Source organism: Mesoplodon bidens (assembly GCF_964165515.1).
Source record: "Mesoplodon bidens genome assembly, chromosome: 3".
Classification (NCBI taxonomy): Eukaryota; Metazoa; Chordata; class Mammalia; order Artiodactyla; family Ziphiidae; genus Mesoplodon; species Mesoplodon bidens.
In genome coordinates, this window is record NC_138178.1 from 164216443 (window position 1) to 164233206 (window position 16764).

The window sequence follows — 16764 nt, forward strand, 5'->3', positions numbered from 1 at the left end:
CCCAAACAGTTACCCATCCACCCAGTTACCCACCCAAATACTTACCCACCCAAACAGTTACCCATCCACCTAAACACTTGCCCACCCAAACAGTTACCCACCCACCCAAACATTTACCCACCCAAACACTTACCCATCCAAACAGTTACCCATCCACCCAAACACTTACCCACCCAAACAGTTACCCACCCAAACAGTTACCCAACCAAACAGTTACCCATCCACCCAAACAGTTACCCAGATCCTGGTATGTGTCTGACATTGTCAGATGCTGTTCTGTTGGAGAGATCTTTTTGAAGTGTCCCCAAATCTTTCTTTCTATAACTTCAACCCACTGGACCCAAATCCCTCCTAGCAGAAGTTGAAGACGGCTGGCATGCTGATCTTCTGAAAGTATTTTCTCCAGATCACACATTTCCAGCTCTTCCATCAGCCTCACCGCTTTTCTCATTATCTTAAAGTCCCCCTCCCACCTGGTCAGAGACATCGCAGTGAGGTCTGGTCTACACTGAAAGTGGGAATTACTGGTCATCATATCACTTGTTCAAATACTCACCTTTTATTAATATAACCTGAAACTACTTACAGTACACTTTTGACCAACATTAATTCACAGCTGACGCACTTATAGTACACGAATTCTCCCCACCCCCATTCTTCCTTCCTCAAATCTTTTATGAATGTTGGGTTCCACTGTCTAATCTAATTATATGAGGTCTCGACTTCTTAATCCCCCTCCTTTTCAGTCTATAAAATCCAGGAGTGTTTAGTGTAACCAGAAGTTGGAGAAAGAGGAGTCTTAGAAATGGCAGTGGTTGGTTTTAATTTTCTATGGTGATGAAAAATTTGCCCATTTTTAGACAACTAGTGAGAACCTACTATATAGGGAACTGTCCTCAATGCTCTGGGTGCCCTAAACGTGAAGGAAATCCAAAAAAGAGGGGAGATATATATGTGGCTGATTCACTTTGCTGTACAGTAGAAACTAACACAACATTGTAAAGCAACTATACTCCAATAAAAATTTTTTTAAAAATTTGCCGATTTTACCCTGCTGCAAAAGCGAGTGTGCAGTCTGTTGTCTCATGTTGTACATGACTGACTGCATGCGTTTTTGACAGCTTTCATATTTCTAACATGTAAATCAATTTCTCCCCCTCTGAGAAGGTGAGGGGGTTGACAAACATGCAGAATGCAGGTCGGCCCCTAAGATGCTCTGACCAGGAATTTGCCAGGTCCTCTGCTGGCTATTTGGAGATGCAAATAAACAGGAAGCAAATCGGTAAAGACCCTGGACTCCTGCTGAGTCCATCAACACTTCAACTTTCTAACCAGGAATCAGGGACACAGAACCCCTTTCTTATCCATTATCTCAGTAGTTAGATCAAGAGAAATTTATCAGTAGCAGATTTAAAGAGATCCTAACACTTCTGCTGACAGAATACCAACCAGGGACTGAGGGCACCCCAAGAGTTCAGAGGATGAAAAAGAACTCAGCTTGGCTCTCTCCTGGCCATGAGTTTCACTCCGCACCTGAGTAAAATAGATATTATCAGCCCGGCTGCTTAAACATTCAGCTTTCAAAGTGAGTGTGAAAACAGGATGAAATTGGATGACTGGGCACTATATTCATACAATACACCTAGTACATAAGAGCTCAAAGATAACAGAGATTATTTTCCATTTAAATAAAATAACGGAGGATGAAATGAGGATGAAATGTACAATGGACAACATACTGCAGGCAAAACGCTGAGGTTAAAAATATCCCGAGATAGGGGCTTCCCTGGTGGCGCAGTGGTTGAGAGTCCGCCTGCCGATGCAGGGGACAAGGGTTCGTGCCCCACTGTGGGAAGATCCCACATGCCGCGGAGTGGCTGGGCCCGTGAGCCACGGCCGCTGAGCCTGCGTGTCCGGAGCCTGTCCTCCGCAACGGGAGAGGCCACAACAGTGAGAGGGCCCGCGTACCGCAAAAAAAAAAACCAAAAACATATATATATATATACATTCCGAGACCAACTCAGAAAATAGAATGGAAGTCAATAGACAATATGATTTGATATGCAAAGAAAATCATAGCTAACTCATGAATTTTTTTTTTTTTTTTTTTTGGTACGCGGGCCTCTCACTGCCGTGGCCTCTCCCCCTGCGGAGCACAGGCTCCGGATGCACAGGCCCAACGGCCATGGCTCACGGGCCCAGACACTCCGCAGCATGTGGGATCTTCCCGGACCGGGACACGTGAACCCGCGTCCCCTGCATTGGCAGGCGGACTCCCAACCACTGCGCCACCAGGGAAGCCCTAACTCATGGATTTTTAAAACTCACACTAAATGAGCATTGTTTTTTATATATCAGAGTGAACCCCTACAATTGTAAGCCTTTTCTATGATGTCTCCTCCAATTTTTTAACAAAACAAAGTTTGTACTTCAAAGTACTATTATTAGAAAATCTTGTCATTCAATCCCATATTCATTTTACCACATTAATTTAGCACATCCTTCAATATATTTAGCACAATGAAGCTTCACACTGATTTTAAATGGTTTTTAAAATTTAAAAGAATATTGTCCTTTAAAAAATTAAGCATAATGTTGCAGTTTAACGCATATGCTTTCAAAATACCTAATACCTCACCCTTTTTAATTACACTTACACAAGTAAGTGTATTGTATATGAGGAGCTTTTAAAAAACTATTCATGGTTTCCATCAAATATGTTGCTTACAAGTAAATACAAGGCGTGTAATGTGTAATAATGATGTAACTAATCTAAATCCTCACATTCATTCTTTATACTTGACTGAATTAAAAGTTGCAACAACACAACAATCTAACAAACCCCTTTAATACAAGTTAAAACTGATTTTATTGTGGCTTTGCAGTTCTTCTGCCAACAGTTAAATGCATACCACTTTGAATAACTGGAATGAAAGATGTCTTATAAGTTAAAAAATTATTGGATGTTATCCAAGCAATGAATAAGCTATTCCTTGCTGTGTACAAATTCAGCATTTTAGTGGGGGAATTAACATGGTTATGTTAACAAGCTTAACACTGTAAGGATTTTCTAATCTTTTAATTGTCTAAAAGGATGAGTTCCCTAAACACCCCACCTTCCCTACCTCCTCCCAATGCAATCCCCCATCTGCCATCATCAGGTCTCTCCTTCGGCCAACGCTTACTTACCTGGTGAGGAATCCCTGATGATTTCCTTAATTCAAACATATACTCTGACCACTCTGTACAATTTCTATATCCTTAGCAGTATTGTTCTGCTATGTAGGCATTTTTTAAAATTATAAAGAATAAGCTCAAAGCACATGAATAGGGCAGCAGGCAAGATAAAAATAAAACCTTTTGGTGAGTCAGCACTAAAATCAGCCATTTTCATTAAGACCCTCAATATCTGAAAGGCCAAAACCTTTGGAGAGGTCATTAACGTATCTTTTGCGGCTCATTAAACTGCTCTGAAGAAGCAAAAAGAAACATAAGGAGCTAAATGATAAGCTTAAATGTTCAGAATTTTCTTTAAAAAAAAAAAAATAGGTGAGAGCAACAGAAACTTTCTTGAAATGTTTTAAACTTTAAAGTCTTCCAAAAAATAAATCTTCAGGCCTAGATCAGCAAATAAAAGTCTTATGGATTTTTCTAACTTTGTACATGTTAGGCTACAATACTTTATATAAAATATAAAATAAGTTGTCATTATTTTTAAAGATATTTAAGCAAAAAGTGAAAGGTGCATTGGGGAACAGAAGTCCCCTCAATCAGGGTTTATGTTCCTCTAAAGCCCAACCATGGCTGCCCCATCACATAGACCAGAGGCAGATAAGATGCTGAGATTTCTTTGGAGGTACCAAGGAAGCATAAAACTATAGTGGCTCTGGCTTCCAAATTAGGTATATTTTACTAAATTTCCCTTCTCTGAAAAAATGATCATCCAGGAAACTCTCTATAAACCATCCTGTTTGAGTCATCATAAAACCTGTTCCCGCCTATGGTGAGAGATGATTGAAACTTTTTTTCTGTAAACTGATTTTGGATTGGTGCCTATCCTGGAGAGGATGCTACATAAGACCCTATACATAACTTTTGAAAACAATCTGTTGTCATAAACATTGTCTTGGGGTGCCCACTATTTAAGGGGTATGAATTGAGTATCATCAAGTTTAAGGGCCCCCACTATAAAGTATCAAAATCATAAAAGCCAAGGTCACCCACTGGGGAGCTGTTTATTTAACCATCAGACACAGATAAAGATTAGAAAAGGGAAAATTCCTAAAAAGTTGGTGGGAGTGTAGATTGGAACAGAGTCTAAAATTGGAAGGCAAATTGGCAATATCTATATCAAAAGCATTAAAATATGCATATCCATTAATAAGAAATCCCACATCCACAAAAGAGGGGCATAGGCAACAAAACCATTAAACCAGATAATAGGACTTTTCTGAAGACGTATGGGCAAGAAACCCAACTCCGCCATCCTCCCTCCTCTTTCCAGACCTAGAGTCTGAAAGTCACACTGGCAAAAGCTGGGAACAAAAAGAAGCTGATTTGGCATGGGCAGCTTGGCCTCGGGGGCCCTACCAAGCACAGTTGAGCGCCATTTCACAGAAATAGAGTTCCAAGAACTGTAAGAGCCAACTTACAGCCAAGCCCCTTGTACGGCTCAGCAGATCCTAGGGAGAATGAGGTAAAAGCAAGAGCTCCTGGTCCTCATCAGCTCTTCAGTTGTCTTGTAACATGACAGAGACAGACTCCAAATGGGTCAGGCAAACTGCTCAGCGATGTAGCGATTTTTACTTTCCATTACAACAAAAGGGACGTGGTTATTTTAAACTGATAAACTCAACCAGTCTGTGCATCGGGGACTGCTTTTTCTTTAACAGAAAAGTTACAGAGACAGTGCAGAGAGTTCTCACAGACCCTACACTCAGTTTGCCCAAGGTTAACACCTTAGGTTACTAAGGTACATTTGTCACAACTAAGGAACCAACACTGATATGTTATTAACTGAACTGCACACTTTATTCCTATTTCACTAGTTTTTCCCTAATGTCCTTTTTCTGTTCCAGGAACCTATCCAAGAGATCCCATTACCCATTTAGTCACCATGTCTCACCATGTCTTCGTAGCCTCTGGTCTGTAACAGTTTCTCAGACTTTCCTTGTTTTTGATGACCTGACAGGTTTGAAGACAATTAGTCAGGTATTTTTAAGAACATCCCCCACACACACAACTTAGGGACAAAACCTTGCCTAATGTTTTTCTCTGATTACAGAGAAGTTAGGGATTTGGGGGAGGAGGACAACAAAGGTGAAGTGATCATTTCTTGACATCGTTATCACAGGTACATCTTGTCAACTTCACATCACAGATGCTGTTAGCTTTGACCACCTGGCCAAGGTAGTGTTTGCCAGGTTTTCCACCATAAACTTTCTTTTCCACCCCCTTTCCACACTCTGCTCTTTGGAAGTAAGTCATTAAGTGCAGCCACTCAAGGGGTGGGGAGTTAAACTCCCACTCCTTGAATGGATGAAGATCTACATAAATTATTTAGAATTCTTCCGTATGGGAAATTTGTCTCTACGCTCATTTATTTATTTGAGCATTTATTTATATCAGTATGGATTCACAGACATGTATTTTATATTTGGGGTTATATCCCAATGCTATGTTATTTATTTGTTGTTCATATAGTCCCAGCTTTGGCCACTGGGAGCAAATTCAGGGTGGTTCTGGTATGCTTTTTACATCCTTGTTTTCGGAACACTTCCTAACTTTCTGCTTCTCCATATTTTTATTAGTGAAATGCCTTACTTAAGAAAAGGGTTTTGGGCTTCCCTGGTGGCGCAGTGATTGAGAGTCTGTCTGCCGATGCAGGGGACACGGGTTCGTGCCCTGGTCCGGGAGGATCCCACATGCCGCAGAGCGGTTGGGCTCGTGAGCCATGGCCACTGAGCCTGCGCGTCCGGAGCCTGTGCTCCACAACGGGAGAGGCCACAGCGGTGAGAGGTCCGTGTACCGCAAAAAAAAAAAAAAAAAGATTAGATCAAACTGAATAGGGTAGTCCCCTAATCCCGTATAACGGATGTCCTTATAAAAAAGGGAAATTTGGACACGGCACACAGGAAGAACAAAGTGCAGCACACAGTGAAGATGAAGGCAGAGATCACAGTGATGCTTCTAACAAATATTCAAAAGGGTATACTGGAAAACAGGGGCACAAGTCTCCGTGTGGCAGTGTGGAGCATCATATTTGGACGTGAACAAAGTTTCGGGGTCAGTGTTTTCAGATGCTTCATTTTCCCTGCAGAGTTTCTAGCCACCTGCAGCTTGGTTCAGAGCACTACTTGCCAAGCACACCTGCAAGTACTAGCAATAACCACCCATCTAGTATAATCACCATCTTCAGCATGCTAAGTACCAGCTCTGTGAAATCCAAGCACTTGCCAGGTGCCCCTCACAGCAATCCTGCGGGGCAGACAGGTGATTCCCTGCATCACAGAGGACCCAGCCAGATCGTGGCAGGTCATCATTTGTGGTCCCTTTTTTATGACTCGCTTTGTCCCACTTCCACCTTCCCTAAGTCACATCCACAAGTGGCCCGATGGCTTAGAACAGAACTGACTACATCACTGTCAGCTATACGAATATTATACAATCATCCAGCATTTAGGACCCTTAGTACAATTTTACACACTACAGGATACTGAAGCAAACTCTAAGCTTTCAGATGAAGGAACTATAGTCCCCGGGAAAGAGAAAGTGACTTGTTCTTATAGTTAAGACATGGAAGAGGCAGGCTGAAATCTGGTCTGTCTTCTCACTCCACATCCAGTAATCTTTTTTTTTTTTTTTTTGCGGTACGCGGGCCTCTCACTGCTGTGGCCTCTCCCGTTGCGGAGCACAGGCTCCGGACGCACAGGCTCAGGGGCCATGGCTCACGGGCCCAGCCACTCCACGGCATGTGGGATCTTCCCGGACCGGGGCACGAACCCGTGTCCCCGGAATCGGCAGGCGGACTCTCAACCACTGCGCCACCAGGGGAGCCTCCAGTAATCTTTATGGAGGTGAAATCTAAGCTCCCGCATGGGTAGAGGCAGAAACTTTTTTTTTCCCCTCAGTCAACTGGGAGAAGAGGAACTGGATGTAACAGACTGGGATCTGAAGTTTTCGTTTGGAAATTATTTTCATTACAAAAGTTGCAGTTCATCTGCATTTTTATTCCTGTATTAAAAAAATCAAATGAAGTCATTAGGCTTAGGCCAGCTCATAAAGCCTCTCGCCTGAGTATGCATTCCTCTTGCAACCTCTAGAGCTCTACTATAATCCTTCAAATTATTAAATAATTACTGTGTTTCCCTTGGGGTCACGTTTGGCAACAAAATACTGGTCTAAATGAACCAGTGATATGACCCAGTGAATCACACTTATGTTCTTAACTTCTTAGAGGCAAAAGGATATGAAATACTTCCGAGGTACAAACTGGGAGGAAAGTGAAGGGTTTTCTGTGGGGTGTGGAGGGTGAGGGGAGCAGAATGACAAAGGAACATGAGAATCTGGGAATTATTCCAATAATGAGGGTCATCCCCTCCCCCATCAACCCTGCATATCAGTAAGTCTCCACTCCAAACCCAGTTTTCTCCCATTTCAGGAGTGGTTACGGCCACAAGGAGAAAACCAAGCATATGGCTCTGCCCTTCTGGACATTTCTACAATGCTGGCTGGGCTGCTTTGGAAAATCCCATTTTATCTCCTACAGCTATATGACCTCAAGTTGTCATTTCCAATAAAGTATGCTTCCACTGATTTTTATGAACATAGACAAAAGCTGCTACAACCTTTTTTGCCCCCAAATCTTTCAAGCCAACTGTAGTTGCTATGTAGGGTTATTTGTTTCTAAGGCAACAGCCCATATCTAAGTACTAATGGCCTGTCCTTTCGCCAGGCAACAAACAGCCTTGTGATGCAACTGCACCTGTCTCGGCTACGTGTTACTATGGAGATGTTGCCGTTGCTATGGCTACCATCACGCTAATCGCCTAGCGAAGGCAGACATACAGCAGTCTTCTCAGAGAGCCCAGCTGTTCCTCCCCGTCTCTTGCTGAAGACTGATTGTCTAAGGCCTGTGATGGAATGCTTCTCAACTGAGATGCACAAGAACTTCATTAATGCTGTTTCAGAGGATCACTTTGTGCTCCCTTCTGCAGAACAAACACCAGACTAGGGAAAGAATCCGCAATGACACAGACTGTGAAACTACCGACATCTATGAATTCACGCCTTTCCTCATTGACGTAAACTTGTAGTCCAAGGATCATTCTCTTAACTGAGTGGTGACAATAGAAACATCTCTATACGTTAAAGAAAAATAATTTTTTTTTGTAGAGTTGAGGGATAGATTTCAAACCAAAACACTATGCAAGAGAAAATCAATTTTAAAAACTGGTTCTGTTTTATATGGCTATTGTTTTAGACTCTAACAGTAACCTATTTTTTTTTAAGTGACAGGTTGCATATCCTCCCCTCCAATTCTATCTCTGTAAAAATGGCACCCATGACCTCACTGTCTCAAAACAAATGGGCATGTGAGGCGCAATCCTAGTCTCTACTGTTCTTTGCTGTTTTCCTTGAAGAGGTAAACACCAAGTAACCACAACAAAACGATCACTCTGGAGCACCGTGTACATGGAGACAGGGAACGGCAACAACTCTGTGCATCCTTCAGTGAAACACTGGAGACACTCTGGCTTGGAGGATGGGAAGTTGGAATCGCTTACCCGACGCATTCCTGGACTCTCATCCCGGCAAACGGCCACACTCTGAGATGTTAAAGCTGACAACTTTCCTTTGTAAATGTTTCTACCCAGGAAGACAGTATTTCACCCACCATGAAGGCTTCTGGAAGGAGACACATTCGTCCCAAGCAGCAGAAGCGGTAAGGTTTGCAGAAAAAACAATTGGATATGCCTCCAAGAATACTTAACTTCCTTCTCATTTATCTACAGTTATTTTTAAAATCATACAGCCTATTAAATTCGTTTCAGTGCCTGTCTCTGCCAAAATAATGCAACTTCAGTAGACAACAAACAAACAAACCCCAAAACAAAAGAAGTCTGAATGGCTTACCTTTGATATGCCTGAGGAGAGGCGGGAGGTGTATTGAACACATTCGAGTGTGGGTGATAAGGTGTCTTTTTCAAAGCCTGAATTAGATTTTGTCTATACTCTGGGTCTATGCACCACAACGACCCTTTCCCGATACTCTGCAAAGAACAATAAAATACAAAAGTGATTAATACAGAGACAGTACCCACTGTGCAGTAAGTAGATGTATCACTCTCATCAAAGTTACTGATTTTGAAAAGCCTCTCACTTCTTTGTTAACTGTCTGCCAGCCTTAACTACCGTACTATTGTGCTCTGACAACAGAACACCAGGCAGTGCGCTTCTGTGTATTCACATTAAGTTTAACAAAATGAATATGTTATTTCCAGGTGATGTTGCTACAGTAATATTGTAATTTTCATATCCTACTGACCAAAACCCTCAGTTCCCTTATTATTTTTCAGTGTCAACTTTGAAAAACATATGTATTCCCTTTAAAAAGTGAGTTTTAAATTTGTCAGGTATCAAGGGTTGAGAGAAAAAGAGGGCAGAGACACCCTCAAAACTGTCTCTGCTTTAAAAATTCGAGGGTTATGTTTTCAAACCATATTACATCGGTGCCACTTTACAAAAACAGAAAAGTAATCCACTTGTTTTTTCCTACTTAACAAAAGAATGACATTTAAGCTTCAAATGGAATTCTGTAATGACCTTCCCAAAGAAACAAAAGAACTCAGGCAGCAGTGGTAAACCTTAGCCAGAATCCAGGACTTATTTTTTGATATCCTCCATTCTGGATTTTGCTCCAGACCTGAATCTTCAGAAGTCAGAAATTTTAAAAGACAAATTTTATCAAACTGGTTCCATGGAAAGAGGGAGATTTGCTCGGAGGCCCACTTTCAGCTGGACGCTTTCGTTCTGGGCACACAGCATTTTATAAAACAAATGTAAGACCTGCCTCTGAGGCCCGCTGGATCTGGCGGCAGGCTGGTATGACGGGCAGTCACTGTTCTGACTGCTCGCTTTCAAGTGACCGAATGTACCCCAGCTGCTTGATAAGGTCATTTGTAAACATTTACTGATTTGGAGAGAAAAGAAGTCAAATTATATAAACCCACACCCACCCCAAGCTTCCAGCCAACGACTCGCTAATTTTCACAACTATTATACTACAGGAAGACTTAGAAAGCAAACAAGAAAATCATTTAACTATTATGCAGGGGGCAAAGTCCAAGAAAATCCCTTAGAAGGAGAACTAAAAATAAATTATTCCTAAAACCTTTAAAGTTTTAAAAATTTGTATTTCAGTCATCAGCTTATCAGATAGTTTACTTACAAACTTATTCACAGAACCCCTTAAAATTCTTTACTATCAACACCACCGACGCACTCAGCACAGGGAATGGCTCAAAGCCAAGGTCCAGGGCTACAGCCTCTGCTCCCCCCCAACCGCTGCTCCCCGCACCCGACCCCCAAGTGCAGGCCTGACCCCAAACACAGTCCCAGTCAGGCCAACCTGCCTGGGCTAAACACCAAAGCTCCCAGCTTAACCACCCGATGCTTAAAGAAATGAAAGATTTCAACTTTAGAAAACTCAACACCCTACATGGTCTTTTCCTTCCATGCGTACATTTTCAAGCCCAGAAGGGGGACTAATGACACTTTCTGGGTAAAGCAGGCAAGGCCACCAATGATCAGCCCTGGACCTTCCATTCTGTCCTTTGGAAAAAAGCTGTGCAGCACACTTTTTAGAAGAAAGCAAAAGCCAAGATGCTGAGAGGCGTGGGGGAAGACCAGTAACTACCAAATCTGGGTAATGTAAAGCAAACCACAAAAGCCAGTCAACTCCTCGGCAGCAGGGGTCCTGGCCTGAGTCCATCAAAGGCTCCCTGTTGAGCCCTGTGCCAGTGGGACTCCCTTTCCAATCCCCTTGAAGACAAGGCTCCCAACTAGCTAGTTGGAGGGCCAGGGCCCATGTGCAACCCAAACGTTTCTGCAGTGAGATTACCCTGGTTCTGGGAACCACACAGGGCTTCTGTTTCCATCAAGGTGGCTTTCAGGGTAGGGCCGTTTAACCTTACAGGGAATAAAAATATGACAAACAAATGAAGGGAAATAACAATAAGGCAAGAAGGTGGTTTCTCCTAATCCTTAGCATCTTGTTTATTATACTACACTACTATTTACCAGAAGAAAAAGGGGAAAACCCCGCAGGATTGGGGTGCAGGTACAAGAGGCAGGCCGAGCTATAGTAAGAATGGGAGTTCTAAAGCCAGACAGATGTTTCCTGTGTGGCCTTGGGCAAATCAGGGTCCCCTAGAAAGTCCAGGCTTCCTCAGGGACAAAATAAAGACCCACTTAGAGAAAGGTGTGCGGTGCACATGACAGGAAACACCTAGAACAGTGGAGAATGTATAGGCATTCGATAGATGGCGGAGGGCGGAGGGGACCACGAACAGCTCCTTTTGGACAGAAGAAAGAAGGCAAAGCTGGCTGCACCATGCTTTCCACATCTGATTTTCCCATCATGAAAGAATCACCAAATTCCAACAGAGGCAGTGGGTGGGGCCTCCAGCAAGCCGACCTTCCACGTGAGGACTAAGTATTAATCTACAGGAGTGCCATTGGTCCCGGCTCAGCAAGTGCACTCTGGAGAGCTTTCCTACTTTCTAAGACGCCTCACTTTATTGCCACCCCACTCTCCCATCGCCCTCCTATGAATCTCTCACTCCATGTTACTTCTCCCTTGCGCAGGAAGCCAACTCTGACTTCCCTACTAGAAGTTTTCTTTTGCTCGGGTCTTCGCACAGTGACCACCAAGCTAAGGTTTAATTCCAAACTTGGTCAGCACACATTCACAGCATCTTCGCTGCAGGAAACGTGCCCGAGCTTGGGATCATCACGGCTCCTACCTTGATCAGTTCTGCATTTTACAGTGAGCGTGGTCTGGAACTGTGATAGATTTTCACAGACCAAACACTCATTTCAGTATCTCACACTCAGAATTTCCAGAGAGAAGAAAATAAGCCAAAAAAGCATCTTCAGGACACACCTATGGGGACACTGTAGATCCCTCAAACCCCTCCAATGATTTTCCAGTGGAGAGCTCTAGGCAGAGCTTGGAAGGAACATGAAAGAGGCTGGCACCGCATCTTATTTGCAAGCATTCTCGTTGGTTTCATGTAACAGTTCAGAATAGTAAAAAGGTTGACTTGAAAACTTTTAAAATGGAACTATGCAGAACAGAGAATGCTCAAGTTTATTCGGCCAGGAAAAATTACATTTAATGCCCATAACAGGGGAGAAAAGGGTGTAATTTGATTAGAGTTGCATAATAAGTTTGAGGGTCAGAGCTTTCAGAATTATCTGCATCTCATCTAAAGAATATGGATTTCTTTTTTTGAACCATAATAACTGAGAGGCTCATGCACCATTAAATGTTAGGGAATTCAAGATAATAAGGAAAGAAAGATTTCTATTCATAGACACATTTTCATATTTGAAAAGTATTTATATATATTTATATAGGTAATATATTTTTATAAAATATATAAATATACATATTTTCTATACTTATAAATATATAATATATAAAATGCATATTTATAAATATGTTTTTATATATTATATATATATAAATATATATATATTTAAGACAAAAACATGTCTGTGAAGGAAGGGAGAGGTGAAGGAAGATCTTTCTTACATGAGCACGGGCGTGTGTGCACACACACAGAGTTTGAGAAAACTAATGTGAAAAGGAAAAAGGAGTAAAAACGTACGGATGGGGCTTCCCTGGTGGCGCAGTGGTTGAGAGTCCGCCTGCCGATGCAGGGGCATGGGTTCGTGCCCCGGTCTGGGAAGAGCCCACATGCCGCGGAGCGGCTGGGCCCGTGAGCCATGGCCGCTGAGCCTGCGCGTCCGGAGCCTGTGCTCCGCAATGGGAGAGGCCACAACAGTGAGAGGCCCGCGTACCGCAAAAAAAAAAAAAAAAAAAAAAAAAAACATACGGATGAAGCCAAGTTGTTGTTGTTTTAATTAAAAAGCACCTGGTGGGGGGCTTCCCTGGTGGCGCAGTGGTTGAGAGTCCGCCTACCGATGCAGGCGACCCGGGTGACCCGGGTTCGTGCCCCGGTCCGGGAAGATCCCACATGCCGCGGAGGGGCTGGGCCCGTGAGTCACGGCCGCTGAGCCTGCGCGTCCGGAGCCTGTGCTCCGCAACGGGAGAGGCCACAACACTGAGAGGCCTGTGTACCGCAAAAAAAAAAAAAAAAAAAAAAAAAAAAAAGCACCTGGGGAATAATAGACAATTCCTTGTTAGCAATAAAAACATCAGTACATAGCAGGAAAAAAAAGACCAGGAGAACCTATATTGTAGAAAGAACTGATTAGTGAGAAGGGTTTTAAAAAAAGAGAGAGATAAGAATAACAACTAAATTAAATCCTAAATCTAACTTCTAAGGATAACTGCTTTTTCCCTGAGAGGTCTGGATCCAGGGGCATCCCCGGCAGCCCATGAATTTCTCCCTGTTCCCGGACCTCCGCAGACCCGCACGGCAGCACTGGCCAGTCTGCCAAACATCCAGCCTTCACTGCGGGTCTCTTCACTAGGTTGTCCCTGAGGATAAACCGTATTTTAAAACATTGTTTACAAAATGTGGCCCATGATACATTAATGGGGCATGCAGTCAATGTAATGGGTCACAACCAGCACTGCCTTCATGGAACAGACTAGAACCAAATAGAACAGCTTAGAAAGCATCTGTACTAAAGTAATATTTTGTGAAATGTGTGTGTGAGTACACCTGCGTGTTGGTGTACAGTGGATCACAAAGTAACATACACTTCTTACTGGGGATCTGGGTCCAAAAAGGGTGGTAAACACTGTTCTAGAGCAATGGTTTCCACTTTCTTCCTTCTCGTCACTTCTGAGGGATAAAGCCCTTTCCCAGCTGTAACGGAGGACTCCCTCAATGTGACCCCCAACTCACAGGGGAGGGACCATGCTTGGGGATGGGGGTTAATGAGGCAGGACCCATGGCAAAATGGAGCAGCGAGCTGGATACGTGTTTCTGGTGACTCTGAAACCATGCCCTCCACCTTTTTTTAACTCTTTATTTTGTACTGGAGTATAATGATTAACAATGCTGCGTTCGTTTCAGGTGTACAGCAAAGTGATTCCGTTATACATATACATGTATCTATTCTTTTTCAAATTGTTTTCCCATTTAGGTTGTTACATAATATTGAGCAGAGTTCCCTGTGCCGTCCACTAGGTCCTTGCTGGTTATCCATTTTAAATATAGCAGTGTATACATGTCAATTCCAAACAATCCCTTTTGATGTTTCTGATATGCCATTTCCACGGATGTTTCCAACACCACCCACCCTCTTCCATTCCCTCACCCATATGGTACCCACTGTATGCCAGGCACCATGGGGGTACATTAGTGAATACAGAACAATACAATAAGGCAACTGCTCTCTTGAAGCTTGGATTCTGGACGGGGAAGAAGACGGTAAGTAAGTCAAGAAATAAATAAGCAAGATCATGACAGACTGTACTGCCTGCTGTGAAGGAAATAAAGAGAGTTGTGAGTTGGAAGACAGGAACTTGCTGCTGTGTGAAAAATAAAAGGGTTGGGAGCAGAAGAGGACCTGCCGGGATCTGTGATGAGCTGATGCCATAGCCCAGGCCCGACGTGACCAGGTGGCAGCAGTGACGTAGAAGAGAGGGCAGCTTCGGGATGTAATCTGGAGAAGCAATGGGACCTGGCAATGGATTAGAAGTGGCAGGTAAAGAAAAGAGAAGAATGATGGTTTGATTTGAGTAACTAGGTCAGATTGGGAGGCAGGGGGAAATCCAGTGCTCAGGTGAACGTACAACCTTTGAGCCTTTGTATTAAGAGCTACTGATTAAGGTACGTGAAGGAACTTGCTGGACATATGCCACTCCCTTCCCTCTGCTGTCCCCTCACTGACCCCAAACTTTATAGCAAAAGCTTACGGACACAGAAAGGTAGATCTGAGGTGGTCTGGCTTCAGAGGTTTAACATTAACTGATTCTTCTACAGCAGGCACTGGTAAACGTTTTCTTAAAGGATCAGAGTAACTATTTTAGTCTTTGTTGGGAATTCCCTGGTGGTCCAGTGGTTAGGAGTTGGCATTTCCACAGCACGGGGCACGGGTTCAATTCTTGGCCGGGGAACTAAGATCCCACGAGCCACATGACACAGCCAAAAAAAAAAAAAAAAAAAATTTAGTCTTTGTAGGCCACACGGTCCCTGTTGCAACTATTCACCTCTGCCGTTGCAGAACAAAAGCAACCACGGATGTAAATGAACAGACATGGCTGTGCTTCCATAATATTTTATTTACAAAAACACAGGCCACTGTTGGCTGGTCCCTCTCTACAGCTTCTGCACTTGAACCCAGCGTTCAGACTCAAAGCTCCTGTAGTTTGGGAACCCAAAACCAGGTAAGGGGAGTCTTCAGGCGCTAAGAGAGTTGGGCTGGGTCCTGTGGGATTGGGGAGGGGATGCCAATGATGATCTAAGTCAAGTGCTCCAAGGCAGGAAAGGGGCCCATCTGCAGGGATGCGGGAGGGAAGAGGTACGGACGCTCACTGGAGTAAGTACGCCCATCAGTGATGAGTACACATATTAGTATTTGTTGAGCTGCACCTAACACCACTGCTTCTGAAAGTCAATGTGTATGTCCAGTTCACTTTCCCTCTCTGGGTCTCAGTTTCTCATCTATAAATTAGATGGTCAGACTAAATCATCCCACGGGCTCCTAACTCTATGCTTTGAGGATGTGTTACTACAGATTACTTAGTACACACGTACCTTCAATTCCCCATCTCCTTCCTAGCTTCCCAACACTGCCATTTTTCAGTTCTGGGCGCTTTGGGCAAGTTACTTAACTCCTCTGAGCTTCAACTTCCTCATCTATAAAAAGGGAGTGATATAATAATACCTGATTCACAGGACTGTTGCAAGGATTAAATGAGATAATCCTATGCAGGGCGCATAATAAAAGCTCCACAAACACTACCCTCCTGATCATGATGGTAAAATATTAAATAGCCAGCTTTCCTTGACATCAAGCTCCAAAACATGCAGGCCCTGCCCTGTGAGGGGGAATACTAGCCAAATGGTGAAATAATGCAAATTTCATCTTAAAAAAAAAAATCACACATGGCTATTTGTTTTCCACTGTCTGATGGTACTTTCCTTGGTCCGAAGGAAGCTTTTTTTTTTTTTTTTTTTTTTTTTTTTTGCGGTATGCGGGCCTCTCACTGCTGTGGGCCCAGCCACTCCGCGGCATGTGGGATCTTCCCGGACCGGGGCACGAACCCGTGTCCCCTGCATCGGCAGGCGGACTCCCAACCACTGTGCCACCAGGGAAGCCCCAAAGTAAGCATTTTATATCAGATGTACTAAGGTAGAAATGAAAGGATCAAAACAGAACAAAGCAAAGTCGTGGGCACTGGAGTGATGCCAGGAGGGATACGAGGTTCTGAGGATGCTCCTCTCTTTGAGTCGCTTCCTTGTGCATCGAGGCCCCTGGGTGCCAGGACCCTGTGGCAACCCAGGACTTCCCAAGGGAGGTCCCTACCCTTCAGACCTTAAACCTGCCACCTCCTGA

General features: G+C 43.5%; 1 protein-coding gene across 4 annotated transcripts in view; it reads right to left on the reverse strand.

The window, feature by feature from the left end:
* FOXN3 (forkhead box N3) overlaps nucleotides 1-16764 on the reverse strand; it is a 422302-nt gene that overhangs the window by 176279 nt on the left and 229259 nt on the right. For all 4 annotated transcript variants that reach the window (XM_081226912.1, XM_081226913.1, XM_081226914.1 and 1 more), the window contains one exon: nucleotides 9136-9272. In XM_081226912.1, the coding sequence (XP_081083038.1) occupies nucleotides 9136-9272 (137 nt within the window). The remainder of the gene's footprint in view (nucleotides 1-9135; nucleotides 9273-16764) is intronic.